General features: G+C 46.2%; 2 protein-coding genes across 3 annotated transcripts in view; one reads left to right on the top strand and one right to left on the bottom strand.

The window, feature by feature from the left end:
• The first annotated feature begins 1,623 nt into the window (after positions 1-1,623).
• On the top strand, positions 1,624-16,576 carry SAV1 (salvador family WW domain containing protein 1). 2 transcript variants are annotated; one of them, XM_066630253.1, is made up of 5 exons: positions 1,624-1,772; positions 5,285-5,728; positions 12,318-12,588; positions 14,923-15,066; positions 15,441-16,576. In XM_066630253.1, exons 1-5 carry the CDS (start codon positions 1,679-1,681, stop codon positions 15,640-15,642), a joined length of 1,155 nt encoding a protein of 384 aa, XP_066486350.1. In that variant the 5' UTR covers positions 1,624-1,678; the 3' UTR covers positions 15,643-16,576. The 2 variants fall into 2 exon arrangements, with proteins under 2 accessions (XP_066486350.1, XP_066486357.1); XM_066630260.1 differs by having other exon boundaries at positions 1,680-1,737.
• Positions 16,577-17,950: 1,374 nt separating this feature from the next.
• Positions 17,951-26,957, bottom strand: part of ATL1 (atlastin GTPase 1) — a 30,184-nt gene continuing 21,177 nt past the window's right edge. Inside the window, exons 9-14 of the mRNA XM_066630226.1 lie at positions 25,532-25,659; positions 25,362-25,418; positions 23,666-23,737; positions 22,526-22,957; positions 19,811-19,825; positions 17,951-18,322 (exon numbers count right to left, since the gene is read on the bottom strand). Coding sequence (XP_066486323.1) covers positions 18,209-18,322; positions 19,811-19,825; positions 22,526-22,957; positions 23,666-23,737; positions 25,362-25,418; positions 25,532-25,659 — 818 coding nt within the window. The 3' untranslated portion in view covers positions 17,951-18,208. The remainder of the gene's footprint in view (positions 18,323-19,810; positions 19,826-22,525; positions 22,958-23,665; positions 23,738-25,361; positions 25,419-25,531; positions 25,660-26,957) is intronic.

Genomic DNA, 26,957 nt, shown 5'->3' with positions numbered 1-26,957 from the left:
TCTTCTTTTGTCTGTCCTAACTCTCCCAACACTCAATTTTAGTGGATGTCCCCTGATTCTGGTGTTGTGTGATAGGAAAAAGAGCATCTCTCCATCCATCCCCTGCATAATTTTGTATGTCTCAATCATGTCCCCCCTCAGGCATCTCTTTTCTAGGCTGAAGAGGCCCAAACGCCGTACCCTTTCCTCATAAGGAAGGTGCCCCAGCCCAGTAATCATTTTAGTTGCTTTCTTTTGCACCTTTTCCATTTCCATCTAATTTACACAATTCACTGATGTTACATGAGAATATTCCAGCTGTAATTTCTTCAATAAAACAGAAAAAGAACGAGACACACAGTGTCACACAGCATTTCAGCCTTCAAGGGAAATGGTGTAGTACCAATGTTTTTAAATAAAATTTAAAAAAGAAATAAAATAAACATTCAACATAAATATCACAACCACGAGCTGCAACAGCCAACCTGCCCTGGATGGAGTCAATGGCTGATGGCTCTTCAGAGGACCATAACCCAGAAGCAGCAGTTGGCAACCTTCAGTCTCGGAAGACTATGGTATCACGCTCTGAATAGTGGTTCTGGAACAGAGTGAAGATTTGTGAGGAGGCAAACTGTGCCTGTTATAATATTGGAGACAGTTAACAGTAAAGGCTGCAGAGATGACACTGCCATGAAAACACCCTGGGACACAAATGGCTGGCTTCCACATCACATCGCAAATAATGTCAACTGTAGCTTCAGCTCCTAGTTGCCACCTGCAACTACAGTTTCAATTTGGATGTTGGCATGGAAACAAACAGCTAGGCTGGGTGGTGCCTGCCTGTCATCCCAGGTCCTGAGGAGACTAGTGGATCACTGGAGCTCAGGAGTTTGAGGCCGCTGTGGGCTCTGCTGCTCCGGTGTCTGTGCCAAGACCAGCATCAATGGGGGGGCTTCTGAAGCTGCCCCTCCATAAGTACCTCAGAAGAGCTGCATTGGAACAGGCCAAAAGCCCATCTTGCCCAGCTTCCTCCATCTCACAGTGGCGCACCAGATGCCTCTGGGAGCACACAAGACAAGAGTGGGCAAAGCGCGTGGGTCGAGTGTGCTTGAGCACCTCATGCAGCGGCGCTTTTTGAAGGACTCCACTAGGGAGGCTCTGCCTCACCCCACATGGCGGTGGAACTCCTGGAAGGACTCCTGTGGGGAGGCTCTGCCTCACCTCACACAGTGGTGGTGCTCCTTGAAGGCCTCTGGTGGGGAGGCTCTGCCTCACCTGCCTCCCCACCAAAGGCACCCCCTGCAAGGGTGCCTCTGAGCATGTGTAGAGGGCTGCAGAGGCAGAGCCTGGGGGACAGGCTTCTCCTGGAACACCACCTCCAGACTCTACCCCACCCCCAGAGCATCCTTGCTCCAGCCACGCGCTCACCGCGCATGTGCGAGATGGAGTAGGCCCCGCCCACCTCCGGGGGCGGGGCCTGTCGCTTCCCTTTAGAACACAGGGGCGGTTGTGGCGCTTCCCGGGCAGGCCGCCTGTGGCGCCAGAGTGCGCCCGCGGGGCCGCTCTGGCCCAGCCGTCTCTACGCCCCCCACAATGCTTTGCAGGAGCCCGTGGCAGGCGGGCGGGGCGTGAGGGGCATGGAGCGCGGGCACGGCGGCGGGGGGCGGCGGCCCCGCCCGTGAGGCGCGCGGGGGGCGGGATGCTGTCCCGAAGGAAGGCACGCGGCGAGCTCTCCAAGCCGGGCGAGGTGCAGGGCAAGTACGTCATCAAGGAGACCAGCCCGCTGCTCCGCAGTGAGTCCCTCGGGGGGGAGCGGCGACCGGCCTGTGGAATTCCCTGCCACAGGATGGCCTGGGTCCTTTCAGAGGCGCAGCTGTGCGCGGGGAGGGAGAGGCTCAGATTCTGTGGAACTCCCTGCCGCAGGATGTGGGGATAGCACCTGGCCTGGGTGCCTTTCACAGGCGCAGCTGTGCAGGGGGGAGGGACAGAATCTAGTTTTGTGTCTGGGGAGCTCCCTGCTGCTGGGTGTGGGGATGGGTAGAGTGGAGGGAGGGGTGCTCTTTTCCCCCTCACACAACTCGAGAATGGGGGACAGCCACTCAAAGTGAGTGTCTGTGGAACTCCCTGCCGCAGGATGTGGGAAGGCAGCTGCCCCGGGGCACATCCTGTACATACCTACTCAGAAGTCCTGTTGTGCTTAATTCCAGGAAAGTGTGGCTAGGACTTCAGCCTTGGATACCTTGAAAGGGGAAAGGTGTGCCACCTCCTGGTTTTAGAAGCCTTTTGAGACATACAAAATTAAGCATGGGAAGGATAAAGTGGATAGAGAGATGCTCTTTACTCTCTCACATGACACTAGAACCAGGGAACATCCACTAAAATTGAGTGTTGGGAGGGTTAGGACAGACAAAAGAAAATATTTCTTTATTCAGTGTGTGGTCAGTCTGTGGAACTCCTTGCCACAGGATGTGGTGACGGCATCTGGCCTTGATACCTTTAAAAGGGGATTGAACAAGATTTGTGTAAGATGTCTTTAAAAGGGGACTAGACGAGTTTTTGGAGGAAAAATCCATTATGGGTTACAAGGTTATGGGTTGGAGGAAAAATCCATTATGGGTTGCCATGATGTGTATGTGCAACCTCCTATTTTAGAAATGGGCTATGTCAGTATGCCAGATGTCTTGTGTGCTCCCTGGGGCATTTGGTGGCCCACTGTGAAATGGAGGAAGCTGGAAGAGATGGACCTTTGATCTGATCCAGCAGGGTTGTATGTGCACATGTCGTCATAACTACTGGTTCAGATACAGGCCTGGCCCATCCATGAGGACAACTGGGGCAGTAGATTCAAGCAGCAGATTGGCAAGGAAAACTAGCATGCAATTCATCTATGGAACTCTTTGCCACAGGATGTGGTGATGGCATCTGGCCTCGATGCCTTTAAAAGGGGATTGAACAGGTTTATAGAAGTTGATTACAGGTTACCAGCCATGATATGTACGTGCAACCTCCTGGTTTTAGAAGTAGGCTGCCTCAGAAGTCCAGATGCCTGCTGCACACCCCTAGCTCTTTACAGCAGTCCTGCAAAGTAGGCCAGCAGCACCCCTTGTCGTGTATTGAAGTCTGGAAGTGGGTGGGGGGCTTCACCAAGGACTGCCTAGGAGTTTGTGGTTGCTGTGAGAATTAAATAGGCGAGTTGCCCCTCCTTTGCAGTCCACGCTCCGTAGCCCCCGTACTAAAAAGAAGTGGTGGGTGCAGTTTCAATTCATGGCATGTGTGTGTCGGACTCCTTGTCCTTGGTTTCAGTTCAGAAACTTAGGAATTGGCTATCTTGAAGCCAATCAAGAAACTCATCCATTTGGAAACTTTGAATGCGTTTAGATATATTTTCTACACTGCAGAGAAATTGAAATAAAGTTTTATAAACTTTTTTGTCTTTTTTTCTAAGAAAAAAATTTAACTTTAAAGCATAGACAGGCAATTGGCCTGGGTGAATGCTGCATCCTCTAGGGCCCTTATTTCTGAACTTGAACTAGCAAAATGATTTTAAGTCCCCCAAATTCTTTTTTGCACCAACTGACCTAGCACAAACATTACAATTTTAGCTAATTTATGATATTTCTGTTTGTCTTTCTCTGGTCAGAGAAGAACAATAAGTGTAAATGTGATTGTGTAAATCTAAATTCCAGATGGACGGCTGCAGTGAGCTTTATGTGGGGCTACTTTACAAGGCACTTTAGAAGCCTCAGGTGGTCCTGAAGGCAGTTGCTAGAACAAGTTTCAAGGTCCATATTGTATATCAGCTCTGCTAGTTACCAGTAAGGCTTCTGGATTCATATCAAAGGGTGGTCAGTAGCGTTAAGAACTAAGGACCCAGTCCTATCCAACTTTACAGTGCTGATGCAGCAGTGCCAATGGGGTGTATGCTGCATCCCGCAGTGGGGTGACATGTAAGGGAACATGGTGTTCACTTGCATTGAGGCTGCATTGTGGCTTCATTCGTGCTGGAAAATTGGGTAGGGCTGAGCTCTTAGTTAGCTTTGAGGATGGTGGCTTCCATATGAATTAGCCAGTCCCTAAGATCATCAGAGAAGCTATGCTCTTGGGCCTGCCTCTGACCAAGTTTTGGTAGTCCAACTAGTGGTTGGGCCTCAGAATTCCCTTTCTACAGAAACTGGATTAAAACTCTTTACAGGGTTACTGAATTAAAACACTTTACAGGTCTTCATAGAGAAGCTGAAAATATTTTTATGTGGGTATTGCCCTTATTCCTCTGATTGTTGCCAGCATAGCTCTTCCACATGTACACATGTGTACTTATACATGTTATGTGTATGCGTGCACAAACACACAAAAATAGCTCAGACTCAAATTGGAGGAATTAGCAATACTACTTGATAGTAAGGCCATATCTAGAGAAATCTGGCCAGTTCTGGTCACCACAGCTCAAAAAGTACTGTATTTACTGGATCTGAAAAAGTCCAGCAGAGAGTGACCGTGACCAAAATAATCAGTGGGCTGGGGCACCTCCTTTATGATGAAAGTCTACAGTGTGGGGCTTTTCAGTAGAAGAAGGTTCTTGAGGCTACAATCCTATACATACTTACCTCTGGAGTAGACACCATTGAAATCAGTGGGAGTTACTTCTGAGTAAACATGCATAGGATTGTGTTTTCAGGCATATAAAACTATGCATGGGTCAATAGAGGGAAGTCCTTTTCCTGAGGGCCAGAAGTGATTTTGTTAAGCAGAAAGTGATGATCAGAAATAAGCAGTTTTTTCTTACTTAGGAGTCTACAGGTGACAGAACATAAAATACACAATACAATGAAAGTTATCAGACACTTGGTTAGGTGGTACGCTCAGTTAAACAGAATCTGCTGCCCGCTGCCTCAGGCAGGTGTGCTGTTTAAGCAAGACCCCCACACAGTCTCTGCACACAGTGCTGCTCCGCCCTCCTTCCTTCTTCATAGGAGCTGTCTAGGAATGGAGATATTCTGCTTCCTTTCTCACCAATCCCCCTTGAGGAAGGAAGTAGAACGTCTCCTTTCCTAAATGGCCCTCTTGAAGAGGAGTGGAGTGGTACTGCAGAGGGAGCCCTGTGGCAGGATTGCACGTGAATGCTTTAACTCATGTATTTGGGTAACTGGCAACTCCCACTTCCTTTGTGGAAGGAACATTACATTCCACAATTACAAAATTTTTACTGTCTTAATGTCAATGAAATAACGTACCATTTGGTATATGTTGAGGCCCTTTAAATATCCACAGCTCCATACGTTATTTTGACTACAATCCTCTGTTACAGATCTGATGCCTTCTTTTATCCGTCATGGTCCAACCATACCAAGACGAACAGATATCTGTCTACCGGACCCAGGTTCTTCTGCCTATCCAGCAAGTGGGGATGGAGCCATTTCCAGGAACCAGAGCTTCCTTAGGACTCTAGTGCAGAGGCCTCCTCAGGAGATAATGAGGCGGGAGAGCAACAGGCTCTCTGCCCCTTCCTACCTTGCCAGAAGTTTGGCTGAGGTCCCTCGAGAATGTGGCTCATCATCACAGTCCTTCTTAACAGAGGCCAACTCTGTGACTGAAAATGGCGACACTGGATCTCGTTACTATTATGACTATTTTTATAACGGCCAAAGGAGGCACCCACTGGGGGATCATGGACAGGAGAACTATCGATGCTATGAACAGAACCTTGACCTCTTCCAAAGAGTGTCACAAAATCAGGGAAGACACACTGCAGGCAAGTGTCATGTGGCTTATTATTTGTTGTCTGAAGCATAGAATTGCTCTGTGTGTGTGTGTGTGTGTGTGTGTGTGTGTACAATACACATACAAGAGAGAAATGGCATAAATGCTTGTCTAGTGCCCTTTCCATCATTACCTCTTGATCCTGAGGATGTTGTGTATATGAAGTTGCTTGACATTGACTTAGACCTTGCACTGAACTGACGACCAGACCAGACTGTGTGAGGTGTCGAAAGGGGTCGTGAATGGGGTCTTGCAGGAGTTAGTGTAAGAGTCCCCTAATGGACAACCCTGGTTGTCTGCTGACATGAGGTGGTGAGAACATGATTTCCAAGTAGTGACACCAGTGCATGTTGCCATCTCAAGGTATCATTCAGGGTGCAAAGTACCCAGAGCAACATTTCTGTTTGTTGAATCTGATTGAAACATAGTGTGTCCCTTGAAAACTGAAAGGGAAGAGTCAAATAATCTCTCAAAGAGTCAAAGAGCTCTCTGAAAACTGAAGGGAAGAGTCAAATAATCCAGCTGATGATTGTGAAGAAAAGACTTCTGAGAAGGCATGTTAACCTGACCATTCTGGGCACAACAGCATTCCAGATTTAAAAAAAAAAACTGTCAAATGAGTTTTATCTGTTTACAGCAGGAAGTGCATCAGACACTGGGAAATTCCTGAGAATTATTTGTGGAATAGAAACCCTAAAACTTTAACGAGTTGAATTTTGTATTGGCAACCTTCAGTCTCGAAAGACTATGGTATCGCGCTCTGAAAGGTGGTTCTGGCACAGCGTCTAGTGTGGCTGAAAAGGCCAATCCAGGAGTGACAATCCCTTCCACACCGGGAGCAAGTGCAATCTGTCCCTGGTCTGTCTCCCTGGCTATGGGCCTTCCTTCTTTGCCTCTTTGCCTCAGACTGTTGGCCAAGTGTCTCTTCAAACTGGGAAAGGCCATGGTGCACAGCCTGCCTCCAAGCGGGCCGCTCAGAGGCCAGGGTTTCCCACTTGTTGAGGTCCATCCCTAAGGCCTTCAGATCCCTCTTGCAGATGTCCTTGTATCGCAGCTGTGGTCTACCTGTAGGGCGCTTTCCTTGGACGAGTTCTCCATAGAGGAGATCCTTTGGGATCCGGCCATCATCCATTCTCACGACATGACCAAGCCAACGCAGGCGTCTCTGTTTCAGCAGTGAATACATGCTAGGGATTCCAGCACGTTCCAGGACTGTGTTGTTTGGAACTTTGTCCTGCCAGGTGATGCCGAGGATGCGTCGGAGGCAGCGCATGTGGAAAGCGCTCAGTTTCCTCTCCTGTTGTGAGCGAAGAGTCCATGACTCGCTGCAGTACAGAAGTGTACTCAGGACGCAAGCTCTGTATACCTGGATCTTGGTATGTTCCGTCAGCTTCTTGTTGGACCAGACTCTCTTTGTGAGTCTGGAAAACGTGGTAGCTGCTTTACCGATGCGCTTGTTTAGCTCGGTATCGAGAGAAAAAGTGTCGGAGATCGTTGAGCCAAGGTACACAAAGTCATGGACAACCTCCAGTTACGTTACAATATAAACACATAGTTATGTAAGCATCTTGTGCTTTTATTGGTTAAGAAACGTGTGATCTTCTGCAGAGGGGAAAAATGAATTTGCAGACAACGTTGTCCAGGCTCTGGAGTTACTGGCCTCGGGTATGAAATTCTGTTTTTAGAGAGAGAAACACTTTTCTTGCAGAAGGCCTCTTATTAGAAGAGCAGAAGTCTGTGAGCTATTGCAAGGTAAACTGCCTGCATGTTAAGAAAGTGCAGCCAACTGCTGTAAGTTCAGAGAAGAGCAACAAAAATGGTCAATGGTTTGGAAACAAATCCTGTGACCAAATGTTAAGGGGACTTGGAATGTTTGCCCTGGAAAAGGTTGAGTGTGGACATGACAGTACTCTTCAAATACTTGAAGGGCTACCATATGGAAGAGGACAAAGATTGGTTTTCTATTGCCCCATAGATTAGGACTAGATCTAATGGGTTTAAGCTGCAGGAGGGGAGATTCTGGTTAAAGATCAGGAGAAATTTCTTAGTGGTGAGAGTGTCTGGCCTAGATGCCTTTTAAAGGGAATTGGACAGATTTATGGGAGAAAAGTTCATCACATGTTACAAGTCATGATGGGTTTGTTAGAAATACAGGTTTTAAAAATACAGGTTGAGCCTGTTTATCCGCAGGTTTTATATCCGCAGATCTGGCTCAGCGCTGGTGCTGAGGGTTTAAGAAGCCAAAACCACAGATTTGTTTATCCACGGTTTTTTGTATCTGCGGGGTGGGGGTCTGAGAACTGTTCCCTCATGGCATCTGGTGGGCCACTGTGAGATCCAGGAAGCTGGACTAGATGGGCCTTGGCCTGATCCAGCGAGGCTCTTCATATGCTCTTATGGTAAGAGTGGTTTCACAACCAAACCGATTACCAAGGAAAGTACTGGATTCTTCCTTACTGGAGGTCTTCAAGCAGAGGCTCAAAATGTACCTTTTGGGATGCTATGGAAGGAATTTCCCTACTTCATGCGGAGATTGGTCTAGATGACCTTGAAAACTTATTGGAACTCTGAACTATTTACATAAGAACATAAGAACAGCCCCACTGGATCCGGCCATAGGCCCATCTAGTCCAACTTCCTGTATCTCACAGCGGCCCACCAAATGCCCCAGGGAGCACACCAGATAACAAGAGACCTCATCCTGGTGCCCTCCCCTGCATCTGGCATTCTGACATAACCCATTTCTAAAATCAGGAGGTTGCGCATACACGTCATGGCTTGTACCCCATAATGGATTTTTCCTCCAGAAACTTGTCCAATCCCCTTTTAAAGACGTCTAGGGTAGACGCCAGCACCACATCCTGTGGCAAGGAGTTCCACAGACCAACCACACGCTGAGTAAAGAAATATTTTCTTTTGTCTGTCCTAACCCGCCCAACACTCAATTTTAGTGGATGTCCCCTGGTTCTGGTATTATGTGAGAGTGTAAAGAGCATCTCCCTATCCACTCTGTCCATTCCCTGCATAATTTTGTATGTCTCAATCATGTCCCCCCTCAAGCGTCTCTTTTCTAGGCTGAAGAGGCCCAAACGCCGTAGCCTTTCCTCATAAGGAAGGTGCCCCAGCCCCGTAATCATCTTAGTCGCTCTCTTTTGCACCTTCTCCATTTCCAATTTCCATTTATTTGATGTAAACGTGTTTTCATGTTGGTTTTTTTGAGAAATTTATGCCTGCATTGTGTCTGCATGGTGAATGCTCCGTGCCTGTCCTCTTGTCTGCTTGTATTCTCTTTCTCTTCCCACCCCACCCCCCCACAGTGATTGACAGGAAAGATGTTTAAGATCAGCGATGGGGTCTGCTTCTCAGGGTATCTGCCAGTGTGCGTGTGGTGATGCAGCCAGCCTGACCATGGCAGTAAAGTCAGAAACCCTGGGATTGGCTGGTTGTGACTGCAAGTACGGTGACATTACATCATGGGGGCAGTGGAAAAACAGAGCTGCAAAAAATGGTACATTGGTCAAGCTTCCTGAAGACTTGTTATCAAAGCACCTCATTGAAATTTGAGGAGAAAAGATGCTTCAGTAATACTACAGAGCATGCAGGAAATGAGTTTCAGGATGCTAGATTTGGGAGTTGGGATGTCCAACTCTGAGGAAATGGAGTTTCTGTCTCTTAGAGGATGTGCCAAGTAGTTCCTTTCAGCACTGGCTAAAGCAGCCACGTTTGAGTGGGTACAGCCAAGACTTTACAGGAACTGAATCTGTTGCAAGGGATCACAAAGGGGGGTTAGAAGTCTGATGTAAGAGAGAAAAGGACTATAGATCCAGGCCAGGCAAAAGGCAGACGTGAAGATTTTGACATGGTCTTATTTTATCACTGAGATTTCACCAAATCCTGGCCTACCCTGGGCATATAAGTTATGAGTGACACACCTGTCTCACAGGAACTCTGAAACTGAAAACTGCCTTATAGACCGAACAAACCAATTCTTGTACTAGAGGTTGGTAGGCAGGAACTAGAAGCAGATCCTGTCTAGTCCTATGACACTAGGGAAGAGTTTAAAGATGTTTTGGTGTTTGAAGTTCTGTGCATGTGAGATTCTTGGAAGTATCTCTTTGTGATTAGCTGAATAGCCATTAGCTATTTGATTTTCTCTGTAAACCGCTTTGTGAACTTCTTGTTGAAAAGCGGTATATAAATACTGTTGTTGTTGTTGTTGATTAGATGTTCTGGAACACATCTTCTGTCTCCCAGTCCTTCCACAAAACTACTGTCTGTCAGGGACAATGAAATGGTTATGTGAGCACTGAAATGGCAACAGGTTCAGAAAATGTTTACAAGCTAGCTAGTGGACCATGCTGTTAAAAGGCTCTGTAGTCAACTTGTTCAGAGCCAGTCGTAGTGCTCAAATCCTCCAGAAGAAGCAGGTATACGGGTGACGTTGTGCAGAAGAACTGTTTGGGCAGAACCGTGGCACTGCTTGTATGACTGACTTGAGCTTGCGCACATTGCTGTTTGCGAAGTGGCTTCTGTTGACATGATTACACTGATTTGTATGTTGCTTTCTCCACTCACTGGTACCCACAAGACTGCCAGTTGGAGAATTTGAGAGCATTGGAACCAGCAGCCTCCAAATAGGTGAATAATTTCTCTTACTCATTCTCCTGAATGCTCCCAGGCAACATATAGGGATGTATACATTTCTCTCTAGCAATGGTTTCTCTTGACCATTGCTATCTTAGAGGCAGTGACAGATTTTTGGCAGAAGGCGTGTCCCTCTTTCTCGTAAATTCTAACTTGGCAAGAGAAGCAAAAATGACCTCTCCTGCCAAGGCTTGGCAGAGGCCATAAGAACAGCCCCACTGGATCAGGCCATAGGCCCATCTAGTCCAGCTTTCTGTATCTCACAGCGGCCCGCCAAATGCCCCAGGGAGCACACCAGATAACAAGAGACCTGCATCCTGGTGCCCTCCCTTGCATTTGGCATTCTGACATAGCCCATTTCTAAAATCAGAAGGTTGTACATACACCTCATGGCTTGTAACCCATAATGGATTTTTCCTCCAGAACTTGTCCAATCCCCTTTTAAAGGCACCCAGGCCAGATGCTGTCACCACATCCTGTGGCAAGGAGTTCCACAGACCAACCACACGCTAAGTAAAGAAATATTTTCTTTTGGCTGTCCTAACTCTCCCAACACTCAATTTTAGTGGATGTCCCCTGGTTCTGGTGTTATGTGAGAGTGTAAAGAGCATCTCTCTATCCACTCTGTCCATCCCCTGCATAATTTTGTATGTCTCAATCATGTCCCCGCTCATGCGCCTCTTTTCTAGGCTGAAGAGGCCCAAACGCTGTAGCCTTTCCTCATAAGGAAGGTGCCCCAGCCCAGTAATCATCTTAGTCGCTCTCTTTTGCACCTTTTCCATTTCCATTATATCCTTTTTGAGATGCGGCGACCAGAACTGGACACAATACTCCAGGTGTGGCCTTACCATAGAGTTGTACAACGGCATTATAATATTAGCTGTTTTGTTCTCAATACCCTTCCTAATGATCCCAAGCATAGAATTGGCCTTCTTCACTGCCACCGCACATTGGGTTGACACTTTCATCGACCTGTCCACCACCACCCCAAGATCTCTCTCCTGATCTGTCACAGACAGCTCAGAACTCATTAGCCTATATGTATATCAGGCCAGCTGAGTGGGAAGACTTAGGGAAGGTGTTTGGGAAGGTGTTCTGTGGCCTACGTGACTTGCTAGGCTCCATATCAGCAGCAGGACATGGCCAATAGGAGCTCTCCTGTGCCTGTAACCAAACCTTTCAGATCATCAGTCTCTTATTCCCCTGGAAAGCCAGCCAGTCCCTGCATCTGTTCTTTGAAAACCCTACCTTTTTTGGAAGGGTGGAGTCAAGTTTTGAGTCCAGGATTGGCTCTTTAATGTTTTGGGCTAGTCTCACAATTGAAACTTTCTTGTTTTCAGACCAAAAGGAAATGGCAGTGAGCCAAGTGTCCATGTTCTCCAGTCTTGCAACATGAAATGCAGTATTAAAAGAAATTTATATTGGGAAGCAGTCACTTATCTGCTTATCTAGCTTAGTATGTCCATGACCTTTTTGGCCATGTGTTTAAACTTCACTGTGCCCTCTATGATTCTCCACCTTCCTGCGAATAGAGCATTTTAATCTTTACATATTTTACATATTTTAATCTTTACGGAGAATCTTTACATATTCTCTGAATGTATTCTGTGCACTATGTTTTATGTGCACAAATGTGTACAAAAGAATGATTTTTCATGGCTAAATTAGTCATATGATTAATGGGCAGCTGCAAGCATTTTTCTAACTGTACTAGTCATTGAATACTTGAATGTCTGTGACGAAAAGGGTATGTGTAGAAAGTCCCCTCTGGGGAGGAATGTTTGTGACAGGAAGCTATAAACCTACATTTAGAGAAGGGGCTTGTTATGTAGCTCCTGATGGTATTCTGTTTTTCGGAAAAAGGAATGGTGTGGCTTTGTCACCAGCCTGTTAAAGGACTGTATCTGATTTGTTGATATGTTGCTGTTTTCTTCTAGGCATTGGAAGGGTAGCTGCTACATCATTAGGAAACTTAACAACTCACAGTTCAGAGGATTTGCCTCTCCCTCCAGGCTGGTCAGTGGACTGGACTCTTAGAGGAAGAAAATACTACATAGACCACAACACCAACACGACACATTGGAGCCACCCACTTGAGCGAGAGGGGCTTCCTCCAGGATGGGAGCGTGTGGAATCAGCTGAGTTTGGGGTGTACTATGTTGACCACATCAGCAAAAGAGCACAGTACAAGCACCCTTGTGCCCCCAGGTAGGGTATTTATTTATGGACTTCATGTGGGAATTCCAGCTTAGACTCCAGTTGTCACTTAATTGTCCTGTTACTCACATACACAGGTGCATTCCCCTAGTTTCTCACTTGCAAAAAAAAAAAGTACAAAACAACTTCATCAAATCATTTTCCATCTCAGTTAACAAGGATAGAAGGTCATGGTCCATTTTTGGTACTGAGTGCTTGCTGTCAATGCTCTTTACGGCACATGGCTATAAAGCCTTTCTGAGCTTGAATGGTTAGTGTTTGTGGCTTCTTGCATGAACTACAAGTCAAAACCAGCCAGTTATGATTGCATTGCACAAGCGCATTGGTGCAAGGGCAAGAGTTGGCACTTTCAGAACTAGCCTTAATGACATGTTCCCTTATGCTTCAGAGTGTGTGTGTGACCTTTTCAGTATGAGGCTTTGTGGCACAGACCTCTGGCCAAGTCTGCCTGACTTTCCAGGATGTCTCTGATCTTTGAAATGATCTCCTGGATTCAGTTATCTGTAGAGCACCATTTTAGGTTTATGCCAGGCCTCCATGTGGACCATATATTCAGCCCAATGGAATCCACTCCCAGTGAAGCATGTTCTCAGTTCCAGAATTTAGAGTCTTTCCAAAAAGAATTCTGGTGCTACAAATAATTGTTTTGACCTATACATTTCTCTGCATCACGTAACTTGCTCCCATCGGTTTTCTACAAGCATGCTGATTTCTGAAGAGCCTGTCTGCCATCTCAGACAGATTTATTTTATCTTTTCTGGCACATGCAAATTGCTTTACTGTGCCCTCACGATCACCTTGTGGAATAGATCAGGTGTTGTTTTTTTAATAAATAGGGGAACTAAAACTTAAAATCAGTTGTTTGCCAAAGTCTGTATAGTGAATTCGAGCAGGAATTGAATCCAAGTCCAGTGCTGTGACTTCCCTAATTGCTTATGCCCCTGACAGCGTTAGTTAACAGAGCAGCATTCTTGCCTCTTGTTTCATCTGTGGAATTCCACTCATGCTTGGAATTTCAAATTTCTCCAGCAACAGAATAGAGCTCACTTTTGGTGGTTTGAACTTGAAATTATTAGAAACCAGAGCACACCAAGTCTGAATACATGGTTTGCTTTTGTAGGGAATGGGTCCTGTTAAATCTCTGGTTCCCAATCCATGGTCCGTGAGACCCTAAGCAGTGGTCCATGAGGTCTCGGGGGGGGGGGAACCTTCCATCACTTCCAGTGTCTTGCCAAGCAAATGCTTCCCCACAGACCACCAGAAAGGGCAGAGACTGGACCACGCACAGCTGACATTTCAGAGGGTGCATGGCCACTCTGACCCACCATCCTGTGTGCCGCATCAGGAGATTTTGCTACTATTGCTCCCCTAAAATCTGGAATTAGCCCTATGCACCTACCAGAATATGGGCAACTTTTCACAAACCTAAGGAACAATTTAAAAAGATTGCATTTATCTCAAAACTAGACATGAAAACTAGCTCTCTGCCTCAGCTGTGGGCCATCCATTCTCCATCCTCTCTGGTAGTCCATCAGGGAGTGCTCACTCAGGAGATGCTTCTCCATAGACAACCAGAGAGGCTGAAGAGCAAACCTGCAGCAGCCGGCAACAAAAGCGGGAACCCACAAACCTTCTCTAGAAATAATAAGTGTAATAAGTCTTCTCATTAAAAATTTAATTATACTTTTTTGTGTGCAGGAGGGTAGGGGAGGTTCCATGTGGTCTATGACAATTCCAATTTTCACCTCAGTGGTACATGGAATCTTAAAGGTTGGGAACTATGTTAAATTAATATGGTGATAGGTTTAGGCCTCTTATATTTGGGAATGTGGAACTGCATATGCATTCTTAATACTGAAGGGTTCTCTGAGACTGTCCCACAACACTGGAGCTCTTTGCTGCTGTAGGCATGCCTGAGTATGCTCAGAAAAGCAGGAGACCACCTTGTTTAAACAAGTGGGCTGGCAAGGGTTAAGTGACTGTGTAATAGACTGTGTAACAAAAGGACCTTTGGAAGAGAATTGGGCTTTGCAGGGTCAAAGAGCTGGGGTATCTCTGGGTAGGGATGTCCTCCTGGAACAGAAAGCTAATGAACACTCTCCAGTTCACTGTTCTGTCTGGAATATTTTGGTTGGTGTGGCTGTATCTACAGGGCAGCTCCTCACTTCCCAAAAAAGCAAAACCAAAGAACATCTGCAAGCGATGGCACTGTGTGCATATTCATGGGTATGTGTTGCTCCCTTGAGCTTCTGCACCTTGGGATGGGACATTCCTTGCTGCGCAGAGTTGAAGTAGCTGGCATTTGTGCTTTGTGTGTCTCTGCAGCGTTCCCCGTTATGATCAACCACCTCCTGTGGCGTATCAGCCCCAGCATGCCGAGAGAAGCCAGCCAATACTTGTACCTGCAAACCCATACCACACTGCAGAGATTCCAGATTGGCTTCAGGTCTATGCCAGGGCTCCTGTCAAGTAAGCATCTCTGATTCATATTAGGAGTGATGGTGTCTATCTATTTGAATTTTGTGTGCCTGTCAGGAAATAATTTATTGGATGTAAACTGGTACAAAAATCTTGTTGCATTTGTGTTTTAGATCTTGATAATTTTAAGAATGTGGCATTTGAGCAGGAATAGCATAAGCCCTTAAGGCATCATCTAGTTGTCCAAAGTTTTCCTCGTGTTTCTACTTCCAGAAACCAATATTCTCAAAGGAGAATTAACTGTGCTGAGTAACTATGTTAATATTGTGCTATAGGAATTAAAATGCTTTCTCTACCTTACAGTTATCCTTATCTTTATTGCATGGGCTTGCTCCATGACTAATTCCTCTTGCATCTCCCAACAGATATGATCACATCTTGAAATGGGAACTCTTTCAACTGGCTGACTTGGATACATATCAGGGGATGCTGAAGCTGCTTTTCATGAAGGAGCTGGAACGAATTGTGAAGCTGTATGAGGCTTACCGGCAAGCCCTCCTCACAGAGCTAGAGAACCGCAAGCAAAGGCAACAGTGGTATGCACAGCAGCACAGCAAGAATTTCTGAGCATGCCACCTTTTGCAGAGGAACTGGATGAGGGTTGTTGGGCCTTCAAAAGTCTGCTTATAGTCTTTGAAAAACCACAAATAGTGAACAATTGTTTTGGTTGAACAGGCAGCTTCTTTTTTTGTTGATCTTGCAGCTTTTGTAATTATCTTCTTTACAAAATATTTGTTATATTGTAAAAGTTAGTTTCTTATTCAAAAGCCAGCAAGAAGGGAAAACTGGGTTTTTCCAAGCAGCCAAGTGTTTGCCTTCAAGAAGCAGAATTCATTTCCAGCAGATAAATGTGATCGTAAGAAATGTCCTGAAAGTAGGAGTATATCTTCATGAACCCTCAATTTCTACGGTGTGGTTGGTGTTCCTGCAGACCATCTGTCTCTTGGGGAGAGAGAGTGGCAGCTTTCATGCTGTGGATCAGGTGCCGTGTTCCTGTGGCCTTAATGTGCAGACTGACCGTGGTATTCTTTTCATAAAAGCAATGCAAAAGATGGTGTTCAGTTGGACCGAAGCACTTAATGCCACCTGCCTGCCTTATTTTTGACTGTTAAACCTCATTCCAATTTGCCACTGGTCTATGCAAGATTCTGTCAGAGTAAACGCCGTGTGCAGGCTGGTGGAAACAGTCTGTACCTTCCAATTCTTCTGTGCAGATCCCAAGGCTGAAGCAGCACTTCATGGCTGGTTTCATAGCTTGTTGGGAGGACTAAGCTGCCTGCCTTACCCATTCAGAATATGTCACTTCGTGATCAAATCAGCAAGGCAGCAATTCTACAAAAACTTTATCCTGTAGCAAGTTGGAATCTAAGCCATGTGGACTCTTTTGATTCACTTGTCATCCTGAAGTATTGCTGTTCTTGTGTCCTCCTTAGTAGCTTATATCTGTACCACCTGTGTCCTATAATTCTCAGCAATCAAATACATTTCAGTTTTGTTTAAATTGTGTGTGTGTGTAAAATGTTGCCAGACAAATCAGCTGCACTTTTGTGTCCCACTAAGTTGGTTATCTCATCACCCTGCAGAAGGCAAGGTGCTGGAAAGGCTGCATCCAAACAGGCACAACTGGCAGGGCAGGACTTTGAGACGCAAGGAGGGATCCTTTTCTTGCCCAATGGTGCCTTTATACACCTCCCTGAACATTTGTAATGTAATGAACATTTTCTACATATGCTTCCCCATCACAGTTGCACATGGCTATTTTGAATAGACCACAGCTGCAGCCCTGCACCAGCTGAGTGCATTGATGTGCATCTGTCATTTGTTTTGAAAGGAAAAGTAATATGAAAAGAGGCTTTTTCCAGGTGTATGAATTTGTAGTACTTGTGATGGAAAAGCTCGATCAGCATTAGAAATTCTGAGTTCAACTGATGGATAGCAGGATCTGAAATCTACAAATCCATTTCCAGAAGGCCCTTCCTTACAGACTCATTTCCCTTGAACAGCAGTCTCCTGTCTTTCTCCTGCCCCACAGTAAACCTGATTTGAAACGGAAGGTCTTGGGACTGTTTGATATGGGGATGGGTGTTGGGATTTTTAAAATATCAGAAGCTATTTCTAGTGCAGGTGTTCCACCAGGTGTGAAATGCTTATCTCCTTGATTTGATACCTTACAGGTGTCTATTTTAAATGCTTATAATGTATTTTGCACTTCATCCAAAGATCTTTAGGTATGTGTCAATCTCTGCTCCTGCATAGTTGAACATAGCATGGGACAAACAAGTACTTTGTGTGAGGAGCTGGTAATGAAGGGACAAATGAAGTAATGAGTGTCTTAAGAACCAGGAGCAAACTTTTAATTATCTGACAATAACATAATAAAAACTGGGCACACTTGATGCACTGAACAAAAATATATACAATGAAACTCTCAAATACATGTACAAAGAATTTTTTGTTTGCATTCTAAACAAAAGGATATTTTTCATATCTTGAACGTACTATAGCAAAAGAAGTATTCTTTGCAGCGTCTGACAAGGCAATCTTTTAAAGGTGAATACGTCATTCACAGCTGTATGAAGAAAAAATGTGTTAAATGTTTGTGCGTGTATAATTTGAGGATGTTATGAAGCATGGTCCCGTCTGTGTAAGGCTAGTGTTTGTGATGAGACTGTGCAGTTGCATTAGTGGTTTTTGAATTGCCCCCAGAGCTGCCTGTGTGCGTACAGACTGCTGCTCCAGAGGCTCCCCACCTCAGGGTGTGCATGCACACACAGGGATCTGCGTCCACATGAGAGAAAGCAGCAAAAACCCCTCTTGGAGCAGCAGGAGTGACCTCGTAGCCATCCAAGCCTCTGAATACAGGAAATTAAAGTTCTGAAGCTGGGGAAGAACTAGAGTGGAGTACCAGATCAGCAGCAAAATTAAGAAAATGACAGACATGCTGACTGATCCCCCCCTCAAAGGCAGGGCATGGTCCAAATTAAAGCAGCCACACTTACGACATTTGTACAAGTCAATGGGTTATCTGTTTCCCCCTCTCCTATTCTGAGAAGCATCAGAGGCTTATACATGGATGCAACGATTAACATGTTTAATCTTGTGTTTTCATGCACCTCTGTGAAAAGTATCTGGGTTATATAGTCTTCTTCTCTGTGGCTTCAGGAGGCTCCGCTTTTTGTGCTGTGGGGAAAGCGTGATGGTACAAATGTCTGTGAGTGGCAGCTGCGCTGTAAAGTTTGTACAAAGCCTGCAAATGAAAACACACCAGGAACATTTGTTAAGTGTATTCAGGGCTGGTTCAACTGCTAAAAGCCCTGTGTTCATGCTTCACGCGTGTGCTGTAACTGCAGAAAAGCTCCAAAATGTTGCACTAGTTAACAGAAGTCAGCTTTGTTATTTTTTTAAAAGCAAGCTTTAAGCCCATCCGTGAGGCGAACTGAATTGGCTACTTCAGTGGGCAAACTGGTAGAGAGTGCACATCTCTATCCATCTACTTGCCTTCACTGCTCCTCACCGGGTAGGGGGGAAGCATTTGGCATGCCACCAGGAGTTTTGAGCTGGCGCTGGTGTGTAGCTCATGAAATCTCAGGCATCAGAGTTGCTGAATGACATTTCCAATTGATGTTGCTTGTAGAATTTCATATTTCTTGCGAGGAAGTTACGTAGCAGAAAATGTTTTCTATTGAGCAACAGTGTATGGCCTACAGCTTTAGCTATGGTATTCCTCAGGGAGCTGCCCTTGCTGTCCATTTGTATGAGGCAAACCATCTCAATGGGTTTGGGGTAAGCTGCTAGGATATGTGGCAATCCCTGTTAATAACTTTGAGCTGAACATACCTGAAGAGACAGCAGCTTTCTGGTGCTTCAATGCGCCACAGTGTGCCACCACAGCAGCAAGGCCGCATAGAGGGGCAGGCTTTGCCATTGCCTCCCTTAGTGGCCAGCATTGTTTTTCTGAAGAACTGAGTGATTTTGTTGGAAAGCCAATAAGGAGATGGAATGTCACTACCAGCATGTTTTAAATCAGGGGTGCCCAAACCCTGGCCATGCGGCCACTTGCGGCCCAGGAGGACTCCCAATCCGGCCCATGGGGAGCCCCCAGTCTCCAATGAGCCTCTGGAGACTTGCTGGAGCCCATGCTGGCCTGACACAACTGCTCTCAGCGTGGTGGCCAACTGTTCAACCTCTTGTGTGAGCTGTGGAATGAGGGCCCCCTCCTCTGCTTGCTGTTTCACATCTGTGATGCTGCAGCAGGAGCAAAGGAAAGGCTGGCCTTGCTTTGTGCAAGGCCTTTTATAGGCCTTTAGCTATTGCAAGACCTTCATTCATTCATATAAGTTCCATCTCTAAGATATTCATTTATGTACATTTATTCAAATTTGAAATGTAAATTAGTTCTTTTTTTCCCCTACCTCTGACAGAGTGTCAGAGAGATGATGTGGCCCGCCTGCCAAAAAGTTTGGACACCCCTGTTTTAAATGAATAGATATTTTACTGCAGGAATTTTACAGGATATTTTACTACCAGGAAGTCCCAAAACAAAGTAGAGAAAAAGAGCTCAAGTTTCCCTTCCCAATCACCCTGCTGCTCTGCACTTTTGCACACACTCAATTTGGTGACAGAGGCTGGTGGAGACAAGCCACATCTAGTGGAATCACAGCACATACACATACACCACACATGCACATCAATGGAAGAGAAACTGCTTCTATGATGTAAGGATAAATTGGCTTACCTCGTTCGTGTTTCCCTGCAGAAAGGCAGTGGCAAAAAAAAACAAGGTGAGAAAAGACCATGTGGTGTGGTATTGCTTAGAGACTATTGTTCTCCCTCCAGTGCAATCTCATTACCATGTTTAACACCTTCTGATCATCACCCCACCTGAAGCTGCCTTCTATGGAGGTCAGCTCTTGGGGTCTGTCTTGCCAAACAATGATCTACAGTCCTCAACTCTCCAACCGTCTTAACTGGCAGTGGTAGGAATTAGGGGTCTAAACTGATAAGTAGAGGTGTTTATTTCTGGTGAGTAAGATAGATTTACTTACTGAATGCAATGGGCTTACTTCTGAGTAAGGTAAACAACACCATTTTCAAACACCTTTACTGATAAGCCATGCATCAATCTTGGAAATAACCTCTCTGAGAAGTCCTGCCTAAAAAAATATGCACTCTTCGATTGAGCCATGGCCTCTCCCCAGGCATGAGAAGGTATATGTGGACAGAGACTTGAACCCTTGACCCTCTGATCAGGGGCCTGATGCTCTACTGCAAATTCACTCTCTCGCGATGGCTGGTCAACAACAGTTCCTTACAGATACAATCCCACCAGTGAATATATGAAATTGCCTTATGCCAAGTTAGATACTTGGGTCACCAAGGTCTACACTGACTGACAGCGCCTCCTCAGAGTTCAGGCAGAGGCAATTATTCTGCACCCTGCCTGCAGATGGTGGGGGTTGAACCCACCTTCACAGAACCTTCTGATCGCAAAGGCTCTATGCCCAAGGATGACTTCATCTACTGACTGGCACAGGGTCTCCAGTCTGGGCTGGTTCCACCCCTCCTTGATCAGGCAGGTGGTCTCAGTTCCCCAGAGATCCTCGCACTAATACTGGCCTTAGCAGGGATGCCTGATCAACACAGCCCACAACAGTTTAAAACTCTTGAACTCCCCAGAGATGTGTGTATTATCAAACTAGTTGTACCTGTATGCCTCTCCTGCTTTTATACTTGTTTTGAAATTAAACAATGTTTTATCATTGCTTTTGCTTGTGTGACAATGCAATCTGTTGTATCTTTTTTACGTAGTGAGCAGTCTTGGACAGACTGATGCTTAAGTAAACAAATTCCATCAGCCTGCACTTATCAAGAGCTGGAACTACAGGTCATTTTGAGACCCGAGTCTGAAGGTGTGAGTTACAGAACATGATTCTGAAAGCTAGGGCTGGTCTTTGGAATATGCCCAGGAATCCTAAAGGAGAGTGTGGATTCCTGATCCAAGGTACATCAGCACTGAACCCCAACATCTTTCTCATGTCAGGACTGAAGTAGAGGTGCTCAAGTGCCAACAAAAGGCTGCTCAAGACCCTCCTCACAAGGCCGCAGCCCATAAGAACATAAGAAGAGCCCTGCTGGATCAGGCCAAAGGTCCATCTAGTCCAGCTTCCTGTATCTCACAGTGGCTCACCAAATGCTTCAGGAAGTACACAAGACAACAAGATACAACATGCATCCTGGTGCCCTCCCTTAAATCTGGCAATCAGAGGTAGCCTACCCTAAAACCAGGAGCTTGCACATACCTATCATGACTTGTAACCCGTGATGAACTTCTCCTCCAGAAATTTGTCCAATCCCCTCTTAAAGGCATCTAGGCAAGATGCCATCACTACTTCCTGTGGCAAGGAGTTCCACAGACTAATTACATGCTGGGTAAAGAAATATTTTCTTTGGTCTGTCCTAACTCTCCCAATACTTAACTTTTGTGGATGTCCCCTGGTTCTGGTGTTATGTGAGAGGGAAAAGCGTCTCTCTCCATCCCCTGCATCCCATACTTCACAGAGCCTACTATCAGCCTTGATCAGGAGCCACTTGCTCATCAAGTGATCTTGAGAATGAGCAGAAGAATAAGAAGAATTCTGCTGAATTGGGTATCCAGTTATCTTAGTCCAACACCCCATGTCAACCAGCTGACTTGCTGGCCAAGCCTGGATGGTGATACACCCACATAGCTGGTCTCCAAGCAAGCAGAGACATACTTCCTGACCTTCCCTGAGGTCTTCTGATGTGAGCAATCACAGGGACAACAAGCCACTGAAGGACCTCTTCCAGGGACCTGCCCCATCCTTTTCTGAAGGCCTCAATGCGTGTGACCATCACTGCATTTTATGGAGGTAAGTTGACCCTGCAGTGTGTGTAGTTGGCTTTCCTTTTGCTCACAACAGCAATCGTTTTCACTCCGCCACCACATAATCTGACTCCGCTGAAGGAATGAGAGGGTGAACTCTCTCCACTCGATTTTCTCCAAACTTTTGTAACTCTCTACCATTACCCATCTTAATTGTAGGGAGAGAATTTCTCAGTTGTGGTATTCTGTAAACTGATACCCTCCTTAGGGAATCTTGTCTGCTGTCAAATCCGATGTTTTTATTTGTCCATCCAGTTTCCTTCCATCAGCTTTATAAAAGCTGGTTTTAACTGTTGGTTTTCTGAGCTCTGCCAGATTTTTATCCACCTGTTATGCCCCGTGGCCTATGGCAACTTTTAATATGGGCTGCTATTGCATTGCTTTTTATCCTTTTCTCAGCTGTCCTGGAACTGAAGGGCAGCAGATGCACTTGATATAAATACTATTTCCCCCTAAAATCAATCCCAGTCCTCTTGCTGCTCATGCAGGTGCATCAGAAATAAGGTGGGAACCCCAAAGTGCAGCTCATGGGGGTGGGGCTCTTACCTGATCCCACAGGGCCGCGGCCACTTGGTCTATGACAGCCCCCAGCTCTCTGTACTCCCCAGAGTACCTGATGTAGGCCCACGTGCAGAGCGTGATCAGCGTCAGCCCCATAATCATGTTGCACAAACTGGCGATGATGTCCAGGCCTATGAAGCCGGTGACTCCGGCAATGACGTAGGTGATGAAGATGACCACAAAGAGCGTGGCTGGGGTGCGGGCGGCATGGAAGATGTTCTTGCTGTCATTGTGCTTGATGTACTGGACATAGAGCTCGTCCACCTCATTTTCCAGCTGCTGGAGGTAGCGGCGACTAAACTCCTCACCCCCCATCTTCTTCACACTGCGGAACTGCCGCACTGCCTCTTCCTTGAGTTCCAGGTGTTTGCTCTGGAGGTCGCTGGGTGCAAGGAATGGTCTGTCTCCTCCACATACCTGTTCCAGGATGTGGGGGGGGGGGAGGTATTGGTTAGAGATGGAGAGAAGAGATAATTCAAGGTTAGATGCTGCTCCTCCAGTGTATTTGCAAATTCATAAGACCACCAGAAGAGCCCTGGGGGATTGGTTCAAAGCTCCATCAAGTCCAGCATTCTTCTCCCAGTGGTAACCAACCAGATGCTTCTAGAAGCTCACAAGCAGGGCCAAGGCAATAGCCCTCCCCTGCTGTTGCTCTCCAGCTTCTGGTGCTCAGCAGCATGCCAGCTCTGAACATGGAAGTGCCACATCTTGTGGTAGAGAACTCCACAAGTTTGTTATGCATCATGTGCTAAGTTATGCACCTTGTGACTCTCTTTTGTTCAGCCTGAATCTATTGCTCACCTATTTCATTCGGACCTGACCTCTAAATTGTAATGAGAGAGCGAAATAGGAAAAAATCTCCCTCCACCCAAAAAAATAAAATAAAATAAGGATTTCAAATTCTCTGTCAAAGTTCTGCTGTTCCAAGTTCTGCAGCCCAACTTAGCCATTTCAAGGGCAGAACAACACTTCAGTAAATGTAAAAAGGGATTAAAAAAACAAGCCTGCACAACTCAAAAGAATGGATTTGCCCACCCAGGTTGTCCCAGGAGAGAAAGTGCTGCAGTCCTCGGAATAACCCTGGCAGTCCAATCTCTTCGGCAGCAGGGTCAGGTCTCAGCTTACCTCTTCCATTCTCTTGTTGTAAGCATCTTTAGCAGTGGCAACCGCTGCTAGATTGTTTGCTTCTGCTGTGGCCTGTGGGAAAAAGACACTGTCGGTCATGCAACCAGGAGGACACAGGCAGCCTACCTTGATCAGACCAAGACCTTTCCACCTCAATGGGATTTGGACAGGAGAGCCACGTATGTGGAAGGGGCCCTGGGGACCTCCTACTTCCTGAACCAAAGTGTTTAGGCCTGGTTTGGACTCAGCCCCCAGCCCCCAGAAGTCACTGCCGTTCAAGAAGAATGATGTTCATCCTGGAAACTGTTAAAAGATGCAAACATGTTTTATGCCATCGACAACGCTTCCTGAACAGAGCCGCTCTTCATAAGGGAAACCAACACGATGCATAATGTATCTGCAAGCAATTTCCATGCTGCCTGTAGCAGGTTGCAGAGTATACAACATTCATTCCCTTGTCAAAAAGCAGCTATGCCAGAATGTGCAGACCACTGGCTTGGTCACGCTGACCCTGAAAGACACCTACACCTTGTGCGTTTGCCCCAGGTCCAGCCTGTTCCCAAGACTGCCCCATCTCAAACTCTCTTTTGGGGTATGTGCTGTGATAACAATGTGGGTTTGCTTGAACTGTGACTCTCATCAAAAGTAACCCAACCTGGGGTAACGGCCACCTCTCCCCATTTGCACAAAAGTTCCCTGACTTCAAAGAGGCCTCCTGATTGCCCCTGATTGATCACAGGATGCAGCACACACCTATAGGTGAGTGGTGGGGATTAGGGTTGGGCATCATTCATCTATCCATCCAGATATGTACAGTATTTCTCCCCTTGTTGTCTCTGAAGAGAACCCCGCAACAATTTACAGCATTTTAAAAATGCAGACCAGTAATAAAACACTCAGGACAGTGCTGGTCTCTATAGGAGCTGGTGCCAGGAAAGCCCTCTGACCTGGGCACCTCTTCTTCTTCTTCCAATGACTACTGTTTGTTCTGTTTTAAGAACATAAGAACAGCCCCACTGGACCAGGCCATAGCCCCATCTAGTCCAGCTTCCTGTATCTCACAGCGGCCCACCAAATGCCCCAGGGAGCACACCAGATAACAAGAGACCTGCAAGGCTTCCTGGGAATTGTAGTTTAAGAACATAAGAACAGCACCACTGGATCAGGCCATAGGCCCACCTAGTCCAGCTTCCTGTATCTCACAGCGGCCCACCAAATGCCCCAGGGAGCACACCAGATCACAAGAGACCTGCAAGGCTTCCTGGGAATTGTAGTTAAGAACATAAAAACAGCACCACTGGATCAGGCCATAGGCCCACCTAGTCCAGCTTCCTGTATCTCACAGCGGCCCACCAAATGCCCCATCCCTTTTCCTTTTAGTGAAAGTTGAACAGTTAAGGAAGGAGCTGGGAATATTTCCCACACACATATACACCCCAAGCCTGCCAAAGCCTTAGCGGCATCTGCCTGTAGCACAGCACGTGCTTCAGAGTGGCATCTTCTCCACCTTCAGGCATAACCTGTGCCATCCTTGCCAAGATGGCAGGCCTGGATCAGAGCATTTGACACCATCCCCACAAAGAGGCCTGTGAGCACTTCACACGCTGTCTCATGGGATTGGTGGATTGAAACATCAGTGCTACCCACCTCCCCTCCAAGACACATTCCCAGGAGTCCCCACAGCACAAATGGGTACCTGCAGCATTGATTTGGGATGAGGGAGCTCTTCTCCTTGGTAGATCTTAATATAGGCCTGGAGAGCAACAGAAAATGTAAAACCAGCTGAGGTCCAGTGCTAAGTTTAATCTCAAGAAATGCGCAGGAAAAACCTGCAGAGCAAAACCCTCCCTTGAACCCAAGTCTCACCTTGAAATACTCCACCAGGCCCCGGCAGGTGATCTGACTTCCATTGATCTCTTTGATGTCCAGCTTCTCGGGGCTGAGGAGCCATGGAATCAGCACCTTCAACTTCTTGATGAAATCTTCATCTATTTCTGCAAGAGAAACACACAATGCTCACACACCACACTTCATTTTTTGTGGCTGTCATTCATTCTTCTCAAACCATGGTTTCCAGCTTGTTTTTGAGCCTGAGACTGCCTTGGTCACCCAGATGGATGGCCTATGCTGAGAACTGGACAGGAGGAGTTCCTTCCTGTTGGTTCTGCTGGACCTGTTTGTGATTTTTAGTACCACTGACTATGATATTCTCCTGGACCACCTTTGATGACTGAGGGTCTAATTCTATCCAATTTTTCAGTGCTGGTGCAGCTGTGCCAATAGGGCATGCACTGCAACCTGTAGTGGGGAGGTAGACACAGAGGCCTTCTCAAGGGAAATGTTCCCTTACCATGGGGCTGCATTGCGACTGCACCGGTGCTGGAAAGTTGGATAAGACCGGGCCGTGAGAGAGCAGAACAATTCCTCCCCCAGCTCCCCCAGAGCTTGACCCTAGAGGGAAATATGCATTGAAGCTGAGCATGGGTGATGGTGCTTCCAAGTGGTCCCTCTGTTCTAGACATTTATGTTTGTCTACACCCAATCCTACAAAAGGTAGCAGACCTGCCCCACTACCTAGAACCTACTACTGGATAACTCCTGTTCTAGTTTAGCCCATGTCAACCTTGCTCAGTGACCAATCAGCTCTTAAGCTCAACTAGAACCACCAAACATTGAAATCAATACATAAAACCTATCCTTGTATGATACTACCAGGGGTTTGGGATAACTCAATTGTCATTCCCCAATCCTAATTTCCCATGTGTGAATTACTTCTGGCATTTTCTTACTTAGATGTAAGTTTGCCAGTCCTCAAGTTGGCAAGACGGCCATTACCTCCCAGAAAATAAAGCTGGAGTTAAAGCTCTGGGTTCAGTAACTTCACACTTGAGTTCCTTAAGAACTCTTGGATGGATGTCATTACCAAGACCGGTTGGCATTCACCCATCTTCCAAGTAAATCTGTTAAGTAAAATATGCCACTTGTCACTTAGAATGGTCACTCTGCCAGAGGACTGGAGGATAGCTAATGCCACGCCAATCTTTAAAAAAAGAAGACAGAGAAACTGTTAGGCTGGTCAGCTTAACATCTGTTCTAGGTATAAGATGCTGGAAAACCTGATAAAAGATAAAAACTTGAAATGTGTAGAAGAACATGTGGGCAAAGTGGTTGATATTATATATTGGGACTTTTCAGAAGGCATTTGTCATGGTCTCTCAACAAAGGCTGCTGAGAAAACTCCATAGTCAGGGTATGACATACGAGGGAAGGTTCTCTTATGGACTAGGAACTG

The sequence above is a fragment of the Tiliqua scincoides genome, chromosome 1 (genome assembly GCF_035046505.1).
Source record: "Tiliqua scincoides isolate rTilSci1 chromosome 1, rTilSci1.hap2, whole genome shotgun sequence".
NCBI lineage: Eukaryota > Metazoa > Chordata > Lepidosauria > Squamata > Scincidae > Tiliqua > Tiliqua scincoides.
This window is presented reverse-complemented; position numbering and strand designations above follow the sequence as displayed.

Coding starts and splice junctions, on each gene's coding strand:
- SAV1 (XM_066630253.1), top strand. CDS start 1,679: ATGCTGTCCCGAAGGAAGGCACGCGGCGAGCTCTCCAAGCCGGGCGAG. Junction 1,773..5,284: donor GACCAGCCCGCTGCTCCGCA/GTGAGTCCCTCG, acceptor CCTCTGTTACAG/ATCTGATGCCTTCTTTTATC. Junction 12,589..14,922: donor AAGCACCCTTGTGCCCCCAG/GTAGGGTATTTA, acceptor GTGTCTCTGCAG/CGTTCCCCGTTATGATCAAC.